The sequence below is a fragment of the Peromyscus leucopus genome, chromosome 15 (assembly GCF_004664715.2).
Source record: "Peromyscus leucopus breed LL Stock chromosome 15, UCI_PerLeu_2.1, whole genome shotgun sequence".
NCBI lineage: Eukaryota > Metazoa > Chordata > Mammalia > Rodentia > Cricetidae > Peromyscus > Peromyscus leucopus.
In genome coordinates, this window is record NC_051076.1 from 20317977 (window position 1) to 20341294 (window position 23318).

At 47.2% G+C, this 23318-nt stretch overlaps 1 protein-coding gene across 1 annotated transcript in view; it reads right to left on the reverse strand.

Moving 5' to 3' along the window:
• Kif26b (kinesin family member 26B) overlaps positions 1 to 23318 on the reverse strand; it is a 422280-nt gene that overhangs the window by 64747 nt on the left and 334215 nt on the right. Inside the window, 2 exon segments of the mRNA XM_028865492.2 lie at positions 2517 to 2605; positions 2608 to 2722. Coding sequence (XP_028721325.1) covers positions 2517 to 2605; positions 2608 to 2722 — 204 coding nt within the window.

A 23318-nucleotide genomic window follows, 5' to 3' on the forward strand; every position in this document is an offset into this window, starting at 1 on the left:
TGAGTATGAAAGGGGGTGGGGGTTGGGAGACTGCCAACCCCCTTGGCCACACATAATAATCTTGAAGAGGCTTCAGTCACCAAGGAGAATTTGGGTTATGTGTGGAACAAACTGACATTGGAGTCATTAGTACAAGAATAGCTTCATAGGGTGTGGGGTGGTCCACACACTCCCTTGCAGGGCTTCTGCCTGGCTGTTCATAGAGAAGAGGATGATGAGAGATTTGTCTATGATGGATTGTTAAGGGATGACAGCGACCGAGAGAAACTCCCCACTGTCCTTCCCTGCAGGCCCCGAGAAGCAGAAAGCCTCCCTGAGCACACAGCTATGACAGAGTCAGCTCCGCCCAAGGCCTTGATCACCTGCGGGTCTCAGTCCTTCCCATCTACCCCTAAGCCAGATCCATCAGAAGTTTGTACCACTCCCAAGACTGCTGGAGGGTAACAAGGACAGCTCCTAATGGCAAGAAGGAACAGGACCAGTCTTTTACTCAGTGCCAAGGAGATGATGTTCTTAGAAAGAGGAAGAAAGAGGTCACAGAGGCCTGGGATCACCACAGTGACAGCCGATACACAGGCAGGGACCTGAGAGTGGCCCCTGAACCTGGGCCAGTAGAATACAGTGGAAACAATAGTGCCTCCATTCTCAGCCAGGGTATCTAGGCCCTGGACACTGCCATGTCCACAGCCTGGGCTAGCCTGCTGGACAGTGTGAGACAATCCAGATGCAAGAGCAGGCGGCCCAGACAAAGCTACTTGGCACGCTTACCCGTTTCGTGCCTCGAGGCTTACGGGGTGCTGAGTCTGTGGGGCTGAGCTGGCTCTAACCAGTGGTGTCAGGTTAACAACCAGGATGATGTAGTAACAAAGGCAGACAGCGACCATGGAGCACCTGCTGCCGGAACAGCCTCATGAGGCACATACATATATTTGGCATGTTAGGACCCCGAGACCCAGAGGGCCAAGGGACTTGCCCACTGACACACTGCTGGAAAACAGTGGATAAAATAGCGACAGGTCGGGGACCTGCTGTACTGAGCAGGGACTGAGGAGGTAGTGGAGTCCGGGGAGGATGTCTGCTAAGGACGGCAACTAAGGTGATGCGGCTAACTTGCGGTGCCTCAGTTTCCTCACGTGTGGTATGAAAAGAATTAAAACCGCCCCCTTTCTACCCAAAAGAATTCAAGGGAAAGTCCATGGCTTAACACACATGAAAGTCCTTGGAAACCACAAAATTACAGAGAAATTTATACTACTAGACACCTGAGGGAACCGGAACATTCGGAAGGCTGTGAAAGTGTGGCTTTGAGCATCTTGAGCCTGGGAACCAAGTGAGAAATGTAAACAAAAACTAGCAATAAAAACACCTCTCTCTTTTTTCCTGGAATAAATCTAAAACTCATTAATAGTCCAGGTTTAATTTAGGGTGTGCTTTGGAATCCTTACAACTCCCCCAGATAGCTTTTGAAAAGTTTTACCCCTGTTAATTAAATTATTTGTAGGCCATTCATTAGCCCTGGTGTCAGGTTTAAATTACTGAACCCATTGGGTGGTACAACATAAAAATTGAAACGAACAGAGAAGCTGCAAAACTTAATCACAAAGACCCGTATCTTCCAATGATAAAACTGGAGAACCAGTGTTCAGCTTCCCGATGGGTGGCACCTACATGTACTTCTGCCTGTTGGTGGAAGACAGGAGTGTAAACACCGGTATCCCCTTCAATCATATATAACACAGATTAACTGGCTGCAAATGGAAACTACTGGACCTGTGATCCTCAGCTCGGGGGTAGCCTGAACGATCACACTATGAAGAGTTTTGTATAAATCTCAGGAAGTACTTGAAGTTTCTCAGAAAGGCATAGACCCCTGATGCTTATGCAGGCAAAAGAGGACACCATCTGTCTATAACATGGTTTACTCACCTATGAATATGTTCACTGATTTTTGGTACTGAGGAGTGAACCCAAGACTTGGCCATGCAGCAACATCTGACTGCTCTCACAAGCTCCCCAATTCCACATTCCTCCACTGATCCTGGCTGTAGGATACACACCAACCTCAGTTTCCCTTCGGAGCCCTCCATCTCCTCACTGGGACAATAGTGCTGCTTCCCACTCCCCAGGGGTGTGAGACACTGTCTGACTAGAATGCAGTTTCCTGAAACATGTTCCTTCGTTGCATGGCCATCCAACCCAGGCGACGTGACTTGTCGGATGGATGCTGGGGATCCGAACCCAGACCCTCATGCTTGTGTGGGAAACACTTTACCAACTGAGCCATCTCTTCAGCCCTCCAAAGATATAACTTGTTGAAATCCCAGCACACGTACTCTGCCCAAGGAAAGCCCCATACCAGTAACTCAGAAGAACTGGGGTATTCTGGGAAGCTCAGAATGACTTCCAAACATAGTGATATGGATGGAGGAACTTGTCCATCAGAGTATCCCAGAAGACACCCTCCCAGTTCACACTCCATTAATCAACACCGTCTGAGCCCGGTGGCTTTTACCCACCTGAGAGGCATCTTGTGGGAAAACCGCATCAAAGGCGAACATCTTCGGAGGAACCTGGCTGCTTCTTTTCTGGAAGGCATTTTGACCCCACAGGTCAGGGGGTCATACAAGGTGATCTGCTTCTTCCGTGGATCCACCTTCAGGAAAGAACTGGACTCTGAGGTATCTCGAGCGGATGTGGAACAGATACGAAGCATGACTTTCACCTGTTCAAAACCAAAGATGGCAACAGCCTGGATTAGAGGGCTGGCTTAATAATGGAGTGGTCTTCTGCACTCAGTGGTATAAATATTTGTGGCAGCAGTGAACCTTCTCATGATGCATGATGGTGAAATACACAGTGAATCAGCAAGCTAATCCTCACCGGGTCAGGGGAAGGATGGTTTATTTATAATTACCAGGTAGAATATTTTGATATGTCCATTACTTTAAGGCAGAGAAGGCACACTGTGTTCTTTGTCTTCCTATTAATATAAATTAAAAATTAACTGTACTCTGGTGGCCCAATTACATAGATGAAAAGCTAATATGGACTGTCAGGCTATAGGGGTTGGTGCAGTTCCCTTGAAGCTCAAAGATCAATAAACCATGCACATAAAAGTTAGCTTCATAATTTACTCCCTAGCTCGGCTCATCAGGGCTCTGGGAGACAAAAATCCACAGTTATTAGTGCCATCATTAAAGCCCCGTGAAACGGCCTGTTTTTAATGGCCAGCATTTGAAATGCGTTCCAAGAGGCAAGTGTGATAAAAGATTGGTTTGCAACGTGTTATTTGGGATCCCATTACATGAGCACGGAGAAGCTTCATTTAGGGGGATGAGAGTGTGTGTCCGTAGAAATCAGAAGGCAGTACACACTAATCCACCTTCAGAGTCACAGAAGATAAGCATCTCTAGTGCTTATGACCAGTTCAGCTCCTCCCCATTGATGAGGACAGTGGCAGTCATGGAAACGGACCACCTGCTTTGTAGCCTTAAGGTGGGCAGAAATCAAGCTGAAGGCTAGCAGCAATCTGGAGGCTACAGTCCTGGGAGACGGATTTAGCTCTGTTCTGTAATTTATTTATTTTTTTTACTATGCTGTTTACTCAGTCCAGCATGTGATGGACACTTTCTTTGAGTATCTACTATATGCTGAGCACTGTGCTAGGCGTGAAGGACACACAATGCATAGGGCAGGGCAGATAACTGCAGACACAAGAGATTTCAGTAATATAATGTGGAAAACTGTGAATGCCTGAGAGGATTATTTTTCAAATCTTGTACAACTATCCAACTAGTTGTTTGAACTGAGGAAACTCTCATCATGCTTTGGGGCAAGGCATGGTTATATTTTTTCCGTGTGTGTGTGTGTGTGTGTGTGTGTGTGTGTGTGTGTGTGTATGTGTGTGCTGTGCACACATGTGGGTTTCCATATATGTAAGTCCAAGCATATGTGTACCTATGTGCATGGCCAAAGGTTGATGTTGAGTCTTCTTTGATCAAGCTCCACCATATATATTGATGAAGGGTCTACCATTTGACTACTGAGCTCGGCGATTAGGCTGGTGAAGCCAGACTACTTCTCCAGGAATCCCCTATCTCTGCCTCTCATATGCTGGGGTGACAGTGGGCTTCCATGCCCACCTAAAATTTACCTGGGTGCTGGGGACTCAAACTCTGGTACTCATGCTTTCACGGCAAGTTCTTGACTGTTCCAACCATCTCCCAAGCCCCTGGTCATACATGTCTTAATAAAACATTTTAAACATACAGGAATGTTCAGAGGACAGTACATTTTGTGCACAGTGGAGTGAGGTCATCCTCTTGCCCATCTCAGCCCTGTTAGCTGAGGCCTGGGGACTAAACCTCATTGTACAAAGCTCAGCGGTGAATCATTCCAAGGATACCAGGCTTGTCAGAGGTCTGGTGCCATACCTTGCCTGCAATTCGCTTTATAACCCCTATACTCCAGTGTGGAATGGAGGCCGGGGTCGTGATGAAAGGACATGGCTGGCCTCCCGGGATTAAAACTATGATTCTCCTATGTGAGACCATAAATACTTATTACCATTTGGAGGTGAGGGGCTGTATTATACCAGGCCTGTGCCATCATCTACATGATCTTATTTAGTCCCCCTGGTGACCCAGAGCATGGACACACTTGTCTAGATTTTCCAGCGGAGGAAATGGGTATCATACAATTACATTATAGCTCCATCCTGTTGCTGTAATAAACATTCTGCCTAAAAGCAACTTGGGGGGGGAGGGGTTTATTTGGTTTACACTTCCTGGTCACAGTCCATCATTGAGGGACGCAAAGGCAGGAAACTGAAGCCAGAACCTTGGAAGAACACTGCTGACTCTCTTCTCTGAATCACTGTTGGCTCCTGCTTAGCTAGCTTGCGTCTGTAACCCCAGGACAACCTGCCTAGGCATGGTACCACCCATGGCGGGCTAGGCCCTTCTGCATCAATTAATAATAAGACAATCCCTCACAGACGTACCCACAGACCAACCTGATAGAGATACTCAATCGAGACTCTTTATTTGGGTGATTCTAGGCTGAGTCAAGTTGACAGTTAACACTGCTATGGACACCCTTTGGCCCATGTTGCTGTAGCTGTGGGTGGTAAGGCTGGGCCAGACTTACCTCTAGGGCCCCATGTTTTCTCTTCTGGCGTCTACCCCCCATAGTCTAGCTTCTTAGAGCGTCACTGTCCTCATTGAGTGCACAGAGGACTCAATTCCTACTCACCCCACAGCTTGCTCCCTTTCCCTGCCTTCCTCTGGGCCTTGGCAGACTATTATTTTCCAAAGACAATGCTGATGATAAAACTACATAATGTCTTGACCTGGTTTCTGGGTACCACATCACACAAAAAGGACCCCAGGACAGATACTATAAATATGGATAGTTAGTAAGTACAAGATGTGACTAGGATCCTACCAGGACAGCTCTTTCAAGTCCCACAGCCACTGTGTCCTGGACAATAGCCACTAGGACTATCCATCTGCCACTGGGGCATGTCCTTGTTCCCCATCACTCTCTCTAGCCTGATTTTGACTCGACTCACGAATAGGTTTGTCCCAGTTACACCGCGGCACGCTACAAGCAGGCATCCACACAGCTACTTCCGATAGGTGGCTGGGCCCCCCAGGCTTCCTGTGAGTGACTCTCCCCATCCAGCTCTGAACCACACAAGTCAAGGATGCTGCTGTGACTCTGGGCAGAACTGATGAAGCCTCATGGCCCACTGCTTTTCTATTTTGCAATTTTGCATGCCATTTCTAGGTAACGGGTGGTGCTGAATGTGAAATGTGAGCTAGGCGAGGCAGAAGCCCACGTGGAGAAGAGGGAGGCAGGCACTGGCTCAGCCAGCCATTTGAACGGGAAGCATATGCCTGCATCTTAATGAAACACACGGCCCCTTTTCTGCAGATGAGCTAAAGACCCAGCCTTATGTCTAGCTAAGGAGAGACACAGTTCTTTAAAATCCCACTGAACTCCGAGCTGGGGAAAAGGCCACACTTCATCCTTTTCTCTGCAGTTCATTTAAATAAATGGAGGATTTTCCCCTTCTAGGAAGGAAATTGGGTTTTTCTGCTTGGCCTCCCTTTTGCCATTATTCCTTTAGTCCTACACTCCACTTCCTGCTTAATCCTCTGTAATTAAAGAGCTTAAGAGACACCACTTAGGATCAAGAAAGTTCCTCGGACGTCTTGCCAGGAGCCCTTGCTTTTGCTGCAAACACTGCTAGGTTCTTGGCAACGTCTTCGACCCTGCCCTCCGCCCTGCTCCTCCTGGAGAGTCGGAGCTGCCCCACACATTCCGAGACTAGCTCAGCTCTCGGGGGTCAAGGCCACAGTCGCTTCCGGGAGTGGACCTGGGACAATGGCATCGGCTAGCTGAAGGGGCAGTCTGAGAGGAGGCAAGGAGGGGCAGACACCCAGAGAGGGGAGCCCGTCAGTGCGGACCGAAGCCCTCTCCTATTGGGAGCCACTTCGCCTCATTTGTCTAATTACTCAGTGGTTGGTGCGAGACAGCTGTTGCTCGGGGCAGCCATGGTCTTTGTGTCTTGCTCATTAATCTTTTCAGCGCTTTCAGGCGGATGGTATCCTGAGGCCGGAGAGAAAGGGATTGCGAGACACTCATTGAGCGGGGGCTTCACATCACTCTCCCAAGCTGCACATACCCTCCATCAATGAGGAGGTGACAGCCGGCTGCCACCCGCCTTATTGGAGGCTGAGGGGAGGGTGGGCCCTGCCATCCCTTGGAGGCTGAGGGGAGGGTGGGCCCTGCCATCCCTTGCCACCGCTGTTACACATGGTCACAGTCAGCAGACGCGATTGTTGGTCCCTAGTCGTCACGTCGCAGACCCAGTGAGCCTCCGTGGTCTGTTTCTCTCCCTAGAAGCTGCTGGCTTGGAGGCCTGGGTTCAGCTCTAACACTCAGGAGGGCTTTGGGCAGGCTGGCAGTTCAAAGGGTTCCTCACCAATCAGAAAGACTGGACAAGGCGGTCAGGGGCAAAGAACTCTGTCTTCACTTCATGTAGGAAGGAGCTCACTGAAGTTCCTTACGTGAACACCCATACTGAGAGCCCTCCAGGGACAAGAAGCGAACAACCAGGGACCACTCGGCCACCTGGCTGTAATCAGCGCTGGGTAAGAAGATGGTTTTCCTACTCAGGGTCAAGGCGTAGAGCACGAGATGAGCACTGCATCTTTCCAGTCCTTTATACCTCCGTATTCTGATTCCTTTACATACAGTTAAGGATCAGTTTAGGAGCCGGGCGGTGGTGGCGCACGCCTTTAATCCCAGCACTCGGGAGGCAGAGGCTAGCAGATCTCTGTGAGTTTGAGGCCAGCCTGGGCTACAGAGTGAGTTCCAGGACAGGCTCCAAAGCTACACAGAGAAACTCTGTCTCAAAACACAAAACAAAACAAGAAAGAATCAGCTCAGCTCAGCTCAGGAGAAACTGGTCAAGGTATAGATATAGATGCAGCAACCGACTCCAATTGCTATTTAGAATCATTTTGGTCTTGTTCTGGGCAGGACTGGGGTTTTCCTTAAGACTTCACATCTGTGAGGTCCTGAGTCAGGTAGAGAAACTTCCCCAAAAGGAAGCAGGCAAACTGAATAGACTCATTAGTGAGGTGTGGTGATAGATGCTGGCAATTCTAGTACTCAGGGGCAGAGGCAGGAGAATGCTGAAAATCTGAGGCCAGCCTGACTTGTATGGCTAAGACTGTAGTGAAGTTGTTCAAAAAGCCACCACAGGAAGAATGGTGAGGAAAAGAGGAAAGATTGCCAGATGAGGCTATAAAAGCAAAGGTTGCTGGGTATTTCAATGGTCAAACGCTTCCCTAACATAAGCAAGGCCCTCAACACACATGCACATGCATGCACATGCATACACACACACACACACACACACACACACACACACACACACACACAAATGCAAGCACACATGTACACACCAAGAACTCATCCATTTAGACAACACAATCAAACCACAGAGCTGGGCAGTCACTAACTCCAACCAAGCATCCAGTTTTCTCCACACTGGAGCAAATGGCAGGGATGGGAAGCCAGGATTCCCTGTGAGGCATGCAGCAGGAATACTAATCATGCTGCCCTTGACCTCACGTGTGGGTTGAAGGCTGAGCTGAGGGGGCTAGCCCCTGCCTAGAGAAAGGAGGTCTCAGGTGAAAAGCAGGGCCATGGTGCCCTTGGGATAGATTGGGAGGCCTTTCCTGGGTCCCTCCTGTTTTTAGGTAAGATCCAGCTGTAAAGAGAAAAACTTAGAGGATCACAGAAGAGTTCATTGTTTTTCACAGACACCTTTCATTTTTCACAGGTACAGGCTTTATGGGCACAGAGCAAACCAGGAGTGGGTTCTCACTTGGGTATCAACATCAACACATGGTGTGTGGGCCTTGGCATCCTTATCCTTGAGGTAGACCTGCTGTGCTACCTCCCTTGATAGACAGATGTGGAGATCAAAGACATAAAAACTGCTTCTAAAGCAGCACACAGCGCCAAACAGTGCAGACGGCTCCCCACACCTGCAGTGTCCACCTGTATTCAACTCATCACAGACTGGGAAGAGCCAGGAAAAAAGCACATGTGTCCTAAACATCTAGACTTCTTCCCTGATCATCAATTCCCAAATGTTACAGTATCACATATAACACAGTAGCCATCTACACAGCAGGTACACGGTGCCATATATTATAACCAATGTTCAGGAGGATTGCACAGCTTATATGTAAATATCGTGTCATTTTTATTTATGGGACTTGAGCATCCATGCACTATAGAATATGCAGGGTTGCCAGGCTCAGTCACCCAGAAGTACTGAGGGATGGCTGTATTCAGAAAAGAAGGTAGAAATTCAGAGATTGGGGGCAGGGGAGGCAATAGGTTCCTTTCCTTCAGATCTACTGCTGCAAACGAGACTGTATACATCAAATTCACACCAGACGGGTATGGGGCGATGGCTCAGTGAATAAAATCACTTATTGTACAAGTCTAAGGACCTGAGTTCAAATCCCCAGCACCATGTTTAAAAAGTCAGGCATGATGGTTTTCTCCTATTACTCCAGTGTTAGTGTGGGGTGGGGATGGGGTGGGGTGGCAGATCTAGAGAACTCTAGTGCTCACTGGCCAGTCAACCTGGCCTGAGTCAACTTTTAGCCTCTGTTACAGCTACCCCCATGTACCAGACTCCCTCCATCGCATGAAAACATTACAAAGCAAAGTTAAGCACGCACATACAAAGTGATTAATTAAAAATGATTTCTCTCCTTCCTCCCGTCAAAACTACGTATGTATACTTAACATTTTTTTAAGGTGAGTAATCCATATAAGGCTTGATCTGAGCACCTAAAGGCCAAATGAAGTATTTCTTAGGCTTGATTCCTTCTTCTCGGGCTTGATCAGGCAATGGGATGGCTGTGCTCACCCTGTCTGGTCTCAGCGCCTTTCTCACACTCTGAGGACATTGGAGGGATGGGAGATCTAACAGCCACACTTCCCAGTGTATTCTTCTCATCACGCACAGCCCCCGCTGGATCAAGAAGCCTAGCAACCCTCCACTGCCATCCATGCTGTGGCATTCTTGACAAATTCGTGGTGAAAGGCCTTGATGAAGTGCCCATTTCTAAAAACTCCCTGCAAGGGATTAAGGATGCAATTTCCCAACCATTATTTAAAGAGCCCCCTTCTCTTTATCATAATGTAAGACTACATTGCTAGCCTGACAAGGGGCACTGGACTTCACAAATATGAGTTTCTTTTCTCCTCTTATTTACTCAGGATGTCTCCTTAGTTTTATAGAGGACAGGCAGTAAGATTAAAGTAAATTAAAGTTAGGTTTTACACAAGATGGAAGTTTATATACTTCCCTGATAAAATTTCTAAAAGTGATATGAAATTTGTTCCTCTCTCTCTCTCTCTCTCTCTCTCTCTCTCTCTCTCTCTCTCTCTCTCTCTCTCTCCTCTCTCTCTCTCTCTCTCTGTGAATAGCTATGACCACACAGAGAATACAGGAGGATGTCAGGTGTCCTTCTCAATCACTCTCTACTTCATGCTCTTGAGACAAGGTCTCTCACTGAACCCACAGTTGTCATTTTTTAGCTAGCCTGGCAGCCACGAGGCTCCAGCAATTCCCCTGTCTCTATCCCCCATCACAGCACCTAGGTTACAGGCATGTGTGTCCACACCCAGCTTTTCTACAGGTATCAGGGATCTGAACTCTGGTCCCCATGTGTTTGCAGCCAGCATTCTCCGGGCCCTGAAATGGCTTTCCCTGAAAGCAGATCTCTATGGCTTCATGAGACTGAAAGGAGAATGGAAGAGACCAGGAGGGTCCTGTTGGACTTAGAAAGGCTTGTAGGTTTCTAATGACTCCAGCACTAGGAAATGCAGGAGAGACCTGAGACAGCTCCCTAGAGTTAGAGATTGTAAGCAATACCTCACAAAGGCATTGCTCCATCTCAGCATAGTTACCACTACAGATCGCAGAGCCACACCTAAAGAGACCTCGGAGATTGGAAGCACAGTTCAGTTGTGTGTTACAGAACCCGTTGGATTTTGAAATTTCTTTGCATGAAAACGCAGTTGTCATCCTTTAAAAAGGTCCAGAGAGCGGGGCCTCTGTTTATCCACCTGGAGAAAGTCCAGGTCCCTGTGACATGTTTGGAAGGTGGAAGCTGAGAAGCACTCGGGCTCACTGTGGGACGGTCTGTTTTTTGTTGACAAAGACAGCTCGGTGTCAGCACCCTGGCTGTGACTTCTTCACAGCCACAAACCTTGCAGTTGAGCGGAGGTTCTTATCTGCTTTCCATGTGTCTCCCCACAGCAGCCCTGCCAAAGAATTACCACCGTCACCGCGATCACCATCCTCCCGGAGTGCCACGGTGGGATTCCCGGTACTCCAGTGACTTGCTCAAAGTCAACTGCCTGGCGGTGGCCTTGACCTGCTTCTCTTCCAGGATGCCCGCAGAGCTGAAGAGCCCTTGAGGACCTGGTCAGGAGCTGGCGGGTTCCTTCTCTGGGGACTCGGCTCTTCAGAGGTAGCATTAGGTGAGTTCGCGTGGCGCCAGACAGCAAGGAACAAGCAGTCACGTCATCAGAGGGGGAGATTTACATTATTAAAAGCCAGGCTGGGGAAGGTGGCAAGTGGGGCCACAATAAAGCTAAGTGTGAGGGAGCATGTGAGAGACCAGAAAATGGAGCCTGCTAATGAGATGTACTCAATAAAGAAGTGCTTTGGGGAGTGACGGGGGCCTAGAAGATTCTGTAAAGCTCTTCATCAGCAGGCATCTGTCACCAGGCAAGCCCAGCCAGAGACTGTGAAACATGGTGGGGGCCGGCGGCGGGGGGGGGGGGGGCAGGGGGAAGAAAAGCCCTTCCCTGCGCAGTGCTGCTAATGGCCGGCAGCTTTGGGAACAGAGTCCCCCACGCCAATTAGTAGGCTCGGGAGAGAGCAGGCCACGCAGCTGAGGCTGGAGACAGACACATCTCAAGGGCCAGTCTGTCAGAAGGGACTGGAACTCTGACAGTAGCTTATTTAGAAGGCACCCCAAGCCCCACCTCATTCTGTTCAGGAAACTTATTTTAAATGGATGAGCCGGTGTTGACACCCCCTAAGACAGGCATCTTCGGGTCTGATGGAGGTGGGTTGTGGGATGTCGAGTTTCCCCTGGAAGATTCGCTCCACTGTCAAGGATGTTCACTCTGTCAGTTTCCTCCCTGTGATTTACGTGATGCAGAGCTAGATGCCTGGGGCACAGGCTGTGGAGAAGGGCTCAGGGTTTGAGATCCAGATCATTTGCTGATGTGTGTCTATGGACAAGAGATCTAGCCTCTTTGGTGCTTGGTATATAAACTGCTCACAATAAGGATGCTAGCTAGCAGGACACTATGGTTACGATGGAGCCAATGACTACAGAGTACACACGTGGTACCGTTAGCTATTACTGCCTCACAGCCATTAGAATGGACACATGCAGAAGGAGCCAGGCCCTTGCCTTTCGACAACAGAAGCTCAAAATGTCCTATGCAGAGTGTGATAACCACCCGGAGCACACAATGGGAGGAGGTAAGAGGAGCAAAGACTCCTGAGCTGCTTCTTGCCAGCCAATCACAAGTGGCCTCTTCCCTCTCTGTCTGTAGAAACTCAGAGTCACCAACAGATAGGGAGGCAGATCTGAGCTGGCAGTCCTTATTGAATTCCTTGTTGAATGACCACACACCGAAATTCTCACTCTTTGCAAAAACCTGGTCCCACAGCCATTGGCTTCTGTATACTTTGGGCTCTGAGCCCTTGCTCCATGTCACCTTCCTAAGGATTTGCATAGTTATTAATCAACTAATAGTGCAAAACCCTGGGAACAAAGACCTCACCACGCAGGTACTGTCATGTGGAGCGACGTCCGTGATGTGGTGGAAGAGCCCATTGCCTTGGAAACCCTGCAGACGCTCATCCCTTCTCCCTTCACCCGGCTTCTCTAGTAGTTCAGCAGGCCCACGTCGTTAGCTTCTAAATCATTTGCCCAAGGTCACTACTTTTTTTTTTTTGCATACAGAATTTTAGTGAAAACTGAGGAATCCCATGACATGTTGTATGGCTTAGTATTATACTTAAGTACATTGGTGTTCTCAGAGGCGGTTTATCTTTTTTTGCACTTTTACATTTAATTTAAAGTTTATTTTTATTATTTTTGAGAATTTCATATGTGAGTACTACATTTACATCATTTCTTCCTCATTTTCTCCCCTCCAACTCTCTCTGGGTCCCCCTCAACCTAATGACCTCTTCTTTAATGGTATTGTTTTACACACACACACACACACACACACACACACACACACACACACACTACATACATGCATATGTAATACAGCCTGCTGAGTTAGTGTAGTGTTGCCCATATGTATATGAATTTAGGGCTGACCACTCAGGACTGGATAATCTATGGGGGCTTCTTCCTGGAGAAGACTGATTCTCCCTAAGTAGCCATTAATTGCCTATACCTCTTTATCAGAAGCCTTGTGAGATTCCCCCATCCACACTCCTGTTATCATTGTACAGTTCTTGTTTAGGAAAACATATTGTTAGGATTTCATGAGCCCACCCAATTTTTATAGGAGCAAGTGTAAGCCTGGGACTTCCAGTCTCTAGCCTCCTCTGTCCCTTACCTAATTTTTAATAAACATTGACTGATAATGATTGGAGATTTTCTGAACATTAAGTAGAAGAGATCATTTCCAGAAATAAGAAATACCCAGTGGTGTAATTTTGTAATCTCAGCTACTGGGGAGGCTGAGGCAGGAGAATTTCAAATTCAAGGTCTAATTGGCTATAGAGTGAGTTTATGGCTCTTCTCTACAACTTAGTGAGTAGACCCTGTCTCAAAAGGAAAAGGAAAAAGTGGGGCTTGGGATGTGGCTCAGTTGTACAGCACTTACCTAGATGTGAAAGACAGTGGGTTTAATCCCTACCAATGCAACACACACACACACACACACACACACACACACACACACACATACACACACACACACACATACACACACACACACACATACACACACACACAGACACACACACACAGACACACACACATACACACACACATACACACACATACACACACATACACACACACACATACACACACATACACACACACACACAGACACACAGACACACACACACACACACACACACACCTTACCACATGTTCACAAAACAGCACTGAAGGAGCTTTTTGAGAGAGACGACAATGGTCACTTCTCAAAGTTAGAATGCCTCCAGATGTTCCCAGCTTGGCCTTTTGGCATTTACTACCAATAAAGGGCCCGTTTCCCACCCATGCTCATGTTACCACTGAAGAGATGAGTGGCAGATCTGTTGCTGCAGAAGCAAGACTTAAGAAGCACTGTGTCGGCTGATACAGCCTGGAGAGCTGCTGTTTGGCTTGGAAAACAACAGGCAGGACAACAGGAAAGTTATTTTTTCCTTTTGGAACCCTCTGTAATAAATGAGAAACTTCGGTTTGCTACAGGACACTTGCTTTGCTGTCTCTAGTATCTCACCGCTGGGTTCTTCCGGGTCCCAAGAATCTCAATATCTCTTTGCTTCTGGCCTTTGACCTAGACAAACAATTCTATTATAAATAACTTATTTATCTAAAATAAAAATGTCAGCACCCACGATCACATAATTATTTGGTATAAATCTTCCTTGCAGGTATGTCTGTAGTCCATTTGTTTTATGAATCCATCTTAGAAGAACAATATCCACACTTGCTCCCAGGCTTTATTACATGGGTAACTTCTGGGAGACAATCTTGTTCCTGATAGTAACATGAATTAATGATAGCTGCACAGGACTTGCTGTTAGATCGGTGGGAGGGGGAAATTAGCCTGGCTTCTAAAGGCTGCCTGGGGACAAAGGACAGGTAACTTAGCATACAACGCACTTGGTTCATCATCTCCAGCCTAGTGGCAGAGAATAGGCTTCTGTCCTGGGGCTTGCTGGGAGGCTGGGGTCCCTAAGAACTGGGGAGCCTTTCCTAAAAAGGCCAGGGGCATGTGTGTTCAGAGGCTCTGTCTCTGGAGCCTGGAGCTCTCAGGCATAATCCAGGGGCAGGAGAAAAGAACCAGGAACCATCTCAGGAGGAAAGACATCAGACGGAGCCTTGAGGTCAAGAGGGCAGAACCTGGAATCATCTCATCGAAAGCTTTGGGTTCTAGATAAATTTCATTTCTACTGAAGCCTGACATACACTCACTAGACCACTGAACAAACTCTACATTCTCGTGTCTACTCTGACATACAAAGAGAGGAGGTGGAGAGTAAGGGGTGAGAACAAAGAAAGCACACCATGTCTGGGTCCCAGATCCCTGTTCCTTGACAGGTGTAGAGTTTCAACAATAAGGAAGAGTAACTAGACAAGGTTACCCCAATTCTTTCTCCCGCAGGGCCTCTCGGGAGGGCCTCACACTCAGAAGTGTACACGTTCTGTCCATTAAAGCACAGACTGGTCACAGGGCTCTGCACAGCACCCATGACAGGGCCACAAGGGAGAGGGACATGATAAAGAGGGAAGGGGACACTACCACATCTGTTTAAGGGTTCCTCTACTTTCTAGATTTCATCTCGGAACTAAGGAAACTCCAATCCTCAGCTTGGCCTCAGCAAGCCTCATACTTACAGCTGCCATCTTGTTGGAAGGGGGAGGGGAAGGAGATGCTGGTAAGAAGAGCTAAGTGAAACCCCAGCTGGAAGACAGGAGCATTTGCCAATGGGACTCTCCTGTCATCTCCCCTGGGGGCCAGCTTCTGATCCCTGTAATTCCCTCACCACCCTCTGCCTTGGAAGAGGAGTTCTTGCTGGCAGCAGGAGATGGCAGGTTCTAATATGGAAACCATGCTTCCTGGCTTTCCTTTAACTCTGTGTGTGGAAGATCCGCTAGCGACAAGACAGTGCCTAGTAAAGGTGCTGTTTGCTGAATCATGGCCTGCTCCCCTCCCCTCCTGTGTGTGCTAAGAACTGAAGCTAACAGCAGCAACACAGAACTCAATTCCAACCCCGCTTCCAACAGTGACAATCCTCCCCACCCGAAAGGCTGAGCCCAGGGAGCTTTCCCTCTGCAACAGAGGGGTTTGGAAACCTCAAACGAAAGCTAGCTGATCAGAAGGCTGTCTCCTACATTCGAGAATTCCAGAACCTTCCTAGGACACAGGGTTTGAGGGAAATGTCAGAAGCAACTTCGTAGCCACAATGGCCGTCCTGTGAGTGCTCACTTCCCTGGCAGGTTCTTTTGCACCACACAGAGTCAGCTTCCCAGAAGAGCGAAGAGCGGGATGCAGATGTAGATGGAGGCTGTATCCAGCCACCTCTGCCAGGGAGACAGTGAAGCAGTGTGTCCTGGAGGAGAGGCCGGGTCCTTTCTCTATGTGATAGTGCACACTCCCGGGTGTCATGATTCCTCCCTCTGTAAAGCAATGCTAACGAGGTCATGGGGGCTTCCTTCCAGTTTGGGCAGGTGTGCAGGCAAGAGTGAGAGTGAGCAACTGAGGCTTTGAAAGCACAGGATTCGAGTGTGAGGACGGCCAATGCGGGAGTGCATGCGTGCAAGGCTGGGGAGCTGACACACAGTTGTGGAGTTGAATCCTGTGGAGATGCGGGTCTGGTTGCCAGCAGCAGCTGCATGTGACATGGTATGGGGGAATAACAAATCAGTCACCAGACAGATAAATATCTGTAAAAACGCTGATGAGCAACCCATATTCCTTCATACTCCTGGGAAAGCTAAGTATGACAAACTATTTAGATTCAAGGAAGGAACCTAAGACAGATCTGCTTCAGAACACAGAAGAAGAGAAAGCTTGTCATGAACAAACCCACAGGAGGCAGGTGGCTCTTCCCTAACCATAGCAACAGAATATATTGATGGCAGCTAGCAAGCAGGCTGCTAAGCATCTTTTCTCCAGCGGAGGGGACAGTGGCACTGGTTCCTCCACTGAGGGGCACCAATAGGATGTTCTCCACTTGGACTCTGATCCACTGGACTTGCACCATGAAAGGGCAGCAGACATATTCTTTACTCCGTCAATTTTTGGAAGGCAACTGCCTCAGGACCTGAACTCCCTAGAGAGACATTTTTGCTTAAGTAAGCACAGGCTTCGGGGACCTGTTTTCACAGATATACACAGGGGGAGGGTGGGGGGGGTGTCAAGTTTTCTCACTTAAGGCTTCATCTCCGAGTTGAAAGATTTCCGGGTCCCCTCCCACAGTCTCTGATTCAGGTGGTCTTGGGTGGAGCCTTTTCCCACCCACCTGTGGATTATGTGACCACAGAGACATGCTTGGAGAACCACTGCCCATGAGGCAGGCCAACCTCATCCTAAAAGACTCTTTACCTCAAGCTCCACTGTCAATCAAAACCACGAGGACTGTGCATGTTACATCTTTGGAAATGACAATCTTTGTTTAAGATTCAGGCACCTAAGGAAAGAAATTTTCAAGGCAGGGCTCTGGGTGGGCTTAGAAGTAGGGAGCTTGTCAGGCATGCAGGTGGCCCTGGGCTCCCCCAGCACTGAAGAAGAGCAAAGTTCTAGTGACTTCTCACTGTTGCAGCTTTGCTTGAGGGAAACTGTGTGAAACCGGGTAAAGTGTCAGCCCCTGAAGGACGAGCAGGTACAGGAGCTTTTCTGTTGAAAGTAGTACAACTCCTACATTACACTTATCATTTCACCATTATTATTGTTGTTGTTACTGCTATTATTATTGCTGTTGCTGCCATTGTTATTGAAGCATAAATAAATGTCCCACAATAAAATCCAAACCAATTCTTCCTACAGAGTCTTGTCTTTTTTCTCTTTCCTTAAATAATCACTTATTTAAAATCTTACTAGAATAATACACAAAGGAAATCAATATTAAAAGAAGAAACTAACAACCGAGATAATTTTTCCTCTTGGCATTGAAGTGACGCGTGGGAGTGTACATGTATAAGGACACAGATTTGACTGTGTACATGTGTATATATGTGCATAAAATGTGCACAAATATGTGTGTGTGTGTGTGTGTGTGTGTGTGTGTGTGAGAGAGAGAGAGAGAGAGAGAGAGAGAGAGAGAGAGAGAGAGAGAGAGAGAGAGAGGAGAGAGAGAGAGAGAATGCTTTGGATAATGTTCAATGGTTTTATTTGACAATTTTTAGGATGAATATGTATATATGATTGAGTAGGATGGTGTGCTGATTAATCTTGGTTGCCAACTTGACTGCATCTGAAATTAACTAAACCATAAGCCACTGGGACACTTGTGTGAGGAAGTATCTTAATCAGATCATTTAAAGCAGGAAGACCCATCCTCCATGTGGACATCACTCTCTGGCAGCAGGCAGCCTGGATAAAAGGACATGGCAGAAGGGAACTCTGTTTGCTCTCACTCGTGTTTGCAAAGTCCTCTGCCTGCTGCCGCAGCATTCCTTCACCATATTGGAAGCTACTTCTTCAGGCCTGTAGCAGAAGTCTGAAGACCAGCAGCTCTCAAGGGACCCTCTAGGCCTCCAGTGCCAGACTGGGATTGCAGAGAAGAAACAACCGGATTCTCAGCCTCTCCATGTCAGACAGCCACGTGAACTGCATCCTGCAAGGCAACCTAATAAATCCCTTCTAATATCTATCTGTCTATCATCTGTCTATCTATCTATCTATCTATCTATCTATCTATCTATCTATCTATCTATCTCTATCATCTATCTATCTACCGTCTATTTATATCTATCTATCTATCTATCTATCTATCTATCTATCTATCTATCTATCTATCTCTATCATCTATCATCTATCTATCTATCTATCTATCTATCTATCTATCTATCTATCTCTATCTACCATCTATCTATCTATCTATCTTTAGATATAGATGTTGTTTATTCTATCAGTTCTTTTCCTTTAGGCTAATATGGATGTTCAGTTTTTATTTCAGTAGAAAATAGATTTTAAAAGCATGGAGCTTAGGATAATTTCACTCAGTCATAATTCCTCCAGACTGACATTTAAATTTGATGGAACCTGTCACTAAGAACATATGCTTCCCTGGAAGGGGCAGAGCAGACACAACATTATGCAGTGTTGGATACATAAACACTGGCAACCTGCCAGTGTGTCAACACTGAGAATGGAGACGATGGAACCCAGATCATCTTGAGGCCCAAACAAGTACCAAGGATCTTATTATGATGGTACCCATCTATGACATAATCCAGACAGCGAAGGGTCCTCAGGCAGCGCTGAAAGGACTTCTGGTGACCTCCATTCAGAACGAACTGATTGAATAAACTCTCATTCATGATAAGAAACATTCATCTTTAAACATGGAGTAGTGCAGTCTATAATGACTTTTCCTCAGAAAGTCGAGTTTAGAATCGACGAGGTGTGTGGGTGGGACCAGACAGTGGCAGGCGGTTTACGCTGGAAATGTTTTCAGTGGGCTGAGCCCTGTGGCTAGTATTCATATTTGGTGATTACACATGGCTGCAAGTGAAACCCACATGTCCAAATTAATAAGATTGATTTGGGAGGGTACAGGAGGAGTCTGCCATTTATACATCTTTACAGTCTAATGTCACTGATTGGAGCCTTTCACACAGTTAGCATTCAGTCCTGCAGGTCCAGAATATTCTTAAGCTGGGAGTTAGAAGGCATGGTTGGAAGAGTCAGAAATAGATCTTGCCTGGAAAGGTTCTGGAGATGAAAAGGCATTTGAGAGACGAGTGCTCTCTAAATAATGACACCTTAGATCCAAGACTGGCGGTGTCGTGAAAGCAGCCCCCTCAGATGCTAACTCTTTCATTCCTGTATCTCTAGAGGTGAGTAACATGGGAAGGATGGGGGGGAGATTTCACTGGGGGAACATGGGATGGGGGCCTGAAATGACAAGAGATGAAGGTTTGCAAGTGTGGCTCTGTCGGGGTGCTTTGAAGTTACTGGAGGCTCTCCTACTTGGTCTCAGCTCGTGCATGTGCTCAGACTCTGCACATCCACAGATGGCTAATCTCTGCTTTGCTCACAGCTGCCCTTTCATGGGAGAGAGGCTAAAAAGAAGAGCAGAATGGCTCCCCTAAATTCCAAGGAAGATGATTCAAGACACAGGATTCAAGCCTAGCTGCGGCTCTGTGATCTGTGCGTTTGCCCTCTGCCACACTGCCTACTTGCAAAGAAGAAGCATACAGTAGCATAAATCCTCTCCATCAAGCCAGCCAATTGCATATAAATTGTACACAAAACAGACCTCACCATGAATATATTTACAGCTGCCTTGGCAAGTTTTATGGAACTCTCCGGAGTCATTTTTTTCCCCCTCATGCTCCTGTGGCTTAGCTCGCTGAGACATATTTCAACATTTTTTTTTTAAAAGCCTTGGCTCTGATTAAGTATAAAGGACTTTTAATTTTAGATTAATGGTCTGATAGGGTGTAGAACAACTCAAATTTGTGTAAATTTGTATTTGGGGGATTTTTCTAAAATTGTAAATTATCGACTTGATGGATGGTAACAACTCCTTTGAAACGGTTCTGCTCTGTTATTCCAATCTTTACAGTGTAGTTTATGGACAGGTTGACAAACACAATAACCCCCTTGGTGGGCACACCATAAACTCACAACTGGTGCAGCTCTCTGCAAACAGGACCTGCTAATTACTCAGCAGACTGGGGTGGGCTGGCACTAGGTGACATGAAATTTGCCATCCTTCTTCTTTGTGTGTCTGATAGATTTGACTTCCAAAGGTCAGGAAGTGCTGGGGGACAGCTAAGTTACTCCACCAACTGAAGGGAGTTGGCACTCCATGATATTTTCTGATAAAGTAGCTGAGGTCCAGAGAAGTAAGTGACATCTACAAATCCAATAGTCAGACATGAGACATGCCGAAGACACCATTGTACTTATGCCTTCCACCCTAGGGATCCATCGAGACTGTGGACCCTCTAATAGGAAGTGAAGGCTCCTGAAACTGAAACAAAGTTGGCCATCTTGGAAGTACCCCTCCAAGTCACCCTCCCCCCCCCACACACACATAGAATACTGATCACGGCTTCAAGCAGAATGAGCTCATTCTTCTAACAGCCCTCTAGCATGGATTTGTCAATCTATCTACTCTCTACCAGGGACCTCCCTCCTCTTCTTTTTCCTCCTCCTCCTCCTTTTTCTCTTCCCTCCCTCTCCTCCTCCCCCTCTTCCTTCTCCTCCTCTTCCTCTGTCTCCTCCTGTTTCTCTTTCTTCTCCTCCTTTAGACAGGGTCTAGCTGCATATCCCAGGATGGCCTCAAATTCACAATCCTCCTGCCTCAGTCTACTGAGTGCTGATATATCAGTGTAACAGGGACCCTTAAAAACACACTTGAAAGAATTATAATGTCTCTAGAAATCCCATGGTGGCATGCATCCTGATCCAGAGGAGCAGCCATCTTCTGGGAAGTGAGTGTTCACGTCACGGTTCTGGTAACTCGCCTCACAGGAAATCCACACACGCCTCCCCGCAGCCTTTGTTTTATCTTTTCTCTAAGTTGTCACTGCAGTAGGAAAGGCAGAGAGAAGCTGGGCCACTTCCTCTCCTCAGTCCCCAAATTCCAAACAAGCGCCCTGTTCTTTACTGATTTCTGACTTCCAGTTTTCTTTCAGGAGACAACAAGCAAAGATAAGAGATTCTGGTAATGGAGATCATAGAATATTCTATCCACTTTCATTGTTATGATGCTTGATGATGAATCTTCCACAAAACCTCGTGCTATTCTGATCAAAGGCAAAGCCACCGACAGTTCCTGGTGTGAATTTGGGTGCGGCCAAGCCAGGCTGGGTAGAGAGCCTGGTGAACGTTCTTCAGACAGAGCCCACTCTTGTAGGTCTCCTGGTATTGATAAGGTGTCAGAAGAAACAATATTCTGAATGTTACACAAGAGACCTACCCCTTTAATACCATCAATTCTATGAATTTGAGGCCAGCCTGATCTACATACAAGTTCCATGCCAGCCAGGGCTGTGTTGTGAGTCCAAACCCCAAAAGGTTAACACTCAGACATATATAGTTGTTTCTCTTCTCATGTGGAATCTGTACTTAACAACCCAGCTGGCAAATGGGCCCAAATCATTACTGTGTCACTGTGTCCCACACAGCCAGAAATGTCAGATGGAGGCTGCCGAGAAAGATGGTGTGCGCTGAGAAAATAGATGAAAGAAAATGAAGCCAGGGTTTTCCTCCTCCTGGGCCCATGTCACTCTAATGGCAGAACAAACCTCATGTTGTCAGTGGCAAAAGAGGTTATTTGAAATAGCCTTCAGCAACTCTGCCCATTATCACAGCATCTCGGAAGGAGGAAGGAGGTCAGTGCAGAAAATGATCTCAAGGCTTCTCTCCAAAGGCAGAGGGCGGCAGGGCTCTGACAAGGAGATCTGTGAGTCCCAGGGATCGAAGAGGGCTGTGCTGAGAGACTGGCTTGGTCTGTGGTGGCCGATGTCTTCTATGCCCTCCAGATTCGCTCTCTACTCTTTACCATCCTCCTTGGTATGGTGAAGGTGGGGATTCTCGACTCTGCTGATGTCAGCTCCTAGTTTAGCTCTTAGTTTTCTATGCTATCCAGATGTTTATAAATAGTCCATTTACTGATTTTGATACGACACCACTTTCCTTTCCTGCTCCTGGGTGATCTGCTTTCTGCTTCCATGGGTTCATGGGTAGTTAGCTGAGGTTCTGTTTGCAGGCAGTGATTGCCCTTGGAGGAGAGGAAGGAAAGGGAAGACTCTCTGGTGTAGCCCACTGGCAAGTGGCAGAACATGGGTGATGTGGGTTATGGAGCAGAGGGTGGGAAGTGTGAAACCCTGTTCAGCCTGTCAGAGCTCTTTCTCACTATTAGCAGCTGCGCTGGGAGAATTGCTTGGGGGCGGAGGGGGGGCAGTGACTAAAGGCTGACACCGATTTTATTCCCAGACCCGCAGCTAGAAAAGCATGGCGGGGGAGAAATGAGGGTGTATGTGTGAGGCTCCAGTTACTATGGGAGCAGACCGTGTGGAAACCCCACTTTTTCATCAAATGTTCCAGCTTCTTCCCTCAGCTGTGGCCATTCTCTGACAGGACCAGCCCACAGAGGGGATGACCTCAGACTATAGTTAGTGAATGTCAAGATTCCTCCTGGTCCTGCTTGATACTTTCTCCCTACCCCTTACAACTTTCCAACTGTAGAGGTAAATAGACATTATTTATTCAATTAATTAATCATTGACTTATTTATTTTGTGCAAAGGTTCTAGAATGTTCTTCTCCAACCAGGTAGAAAATGGGGCATTGTGATCCATGGGCCAGCGGCAGTGAATCAATCTAATTTGTTTTCCCCCTGTGGATTATAACCAGTTGGCTGGGAAAGAAATAAAAGTCAGAAACACAGACAATACTGTTCATTCAAAGAACTATAAAAAGGAAGCAGGGCAGAAAAGGTTTGGACGCAGCTCTTTCTAAAGCGGTGATTTATTGGAGTGGAACCAGTTTCTGCTAACACAACCAGCAACTCTTTTCCTCTTAGTGCAGGTTTTCCACTCAGAGCTTCTTTTTCCTACCCGAAGTAACTTGGTACAAAAGTTCAGTTTGCTTCAGTAGGGCTGGGGTCATTGGGACAAAAGACCCAGAGAGTTAAGCAGGACCAGGTCAGTGGTGCCTCTCACACAGCCCTGGACAGGTCTGAGAAACGTTAGAGTATCCTCCCTACCTGGAGACCCAAGGGTTTCCTTACCTCATCTGAAGGAGACA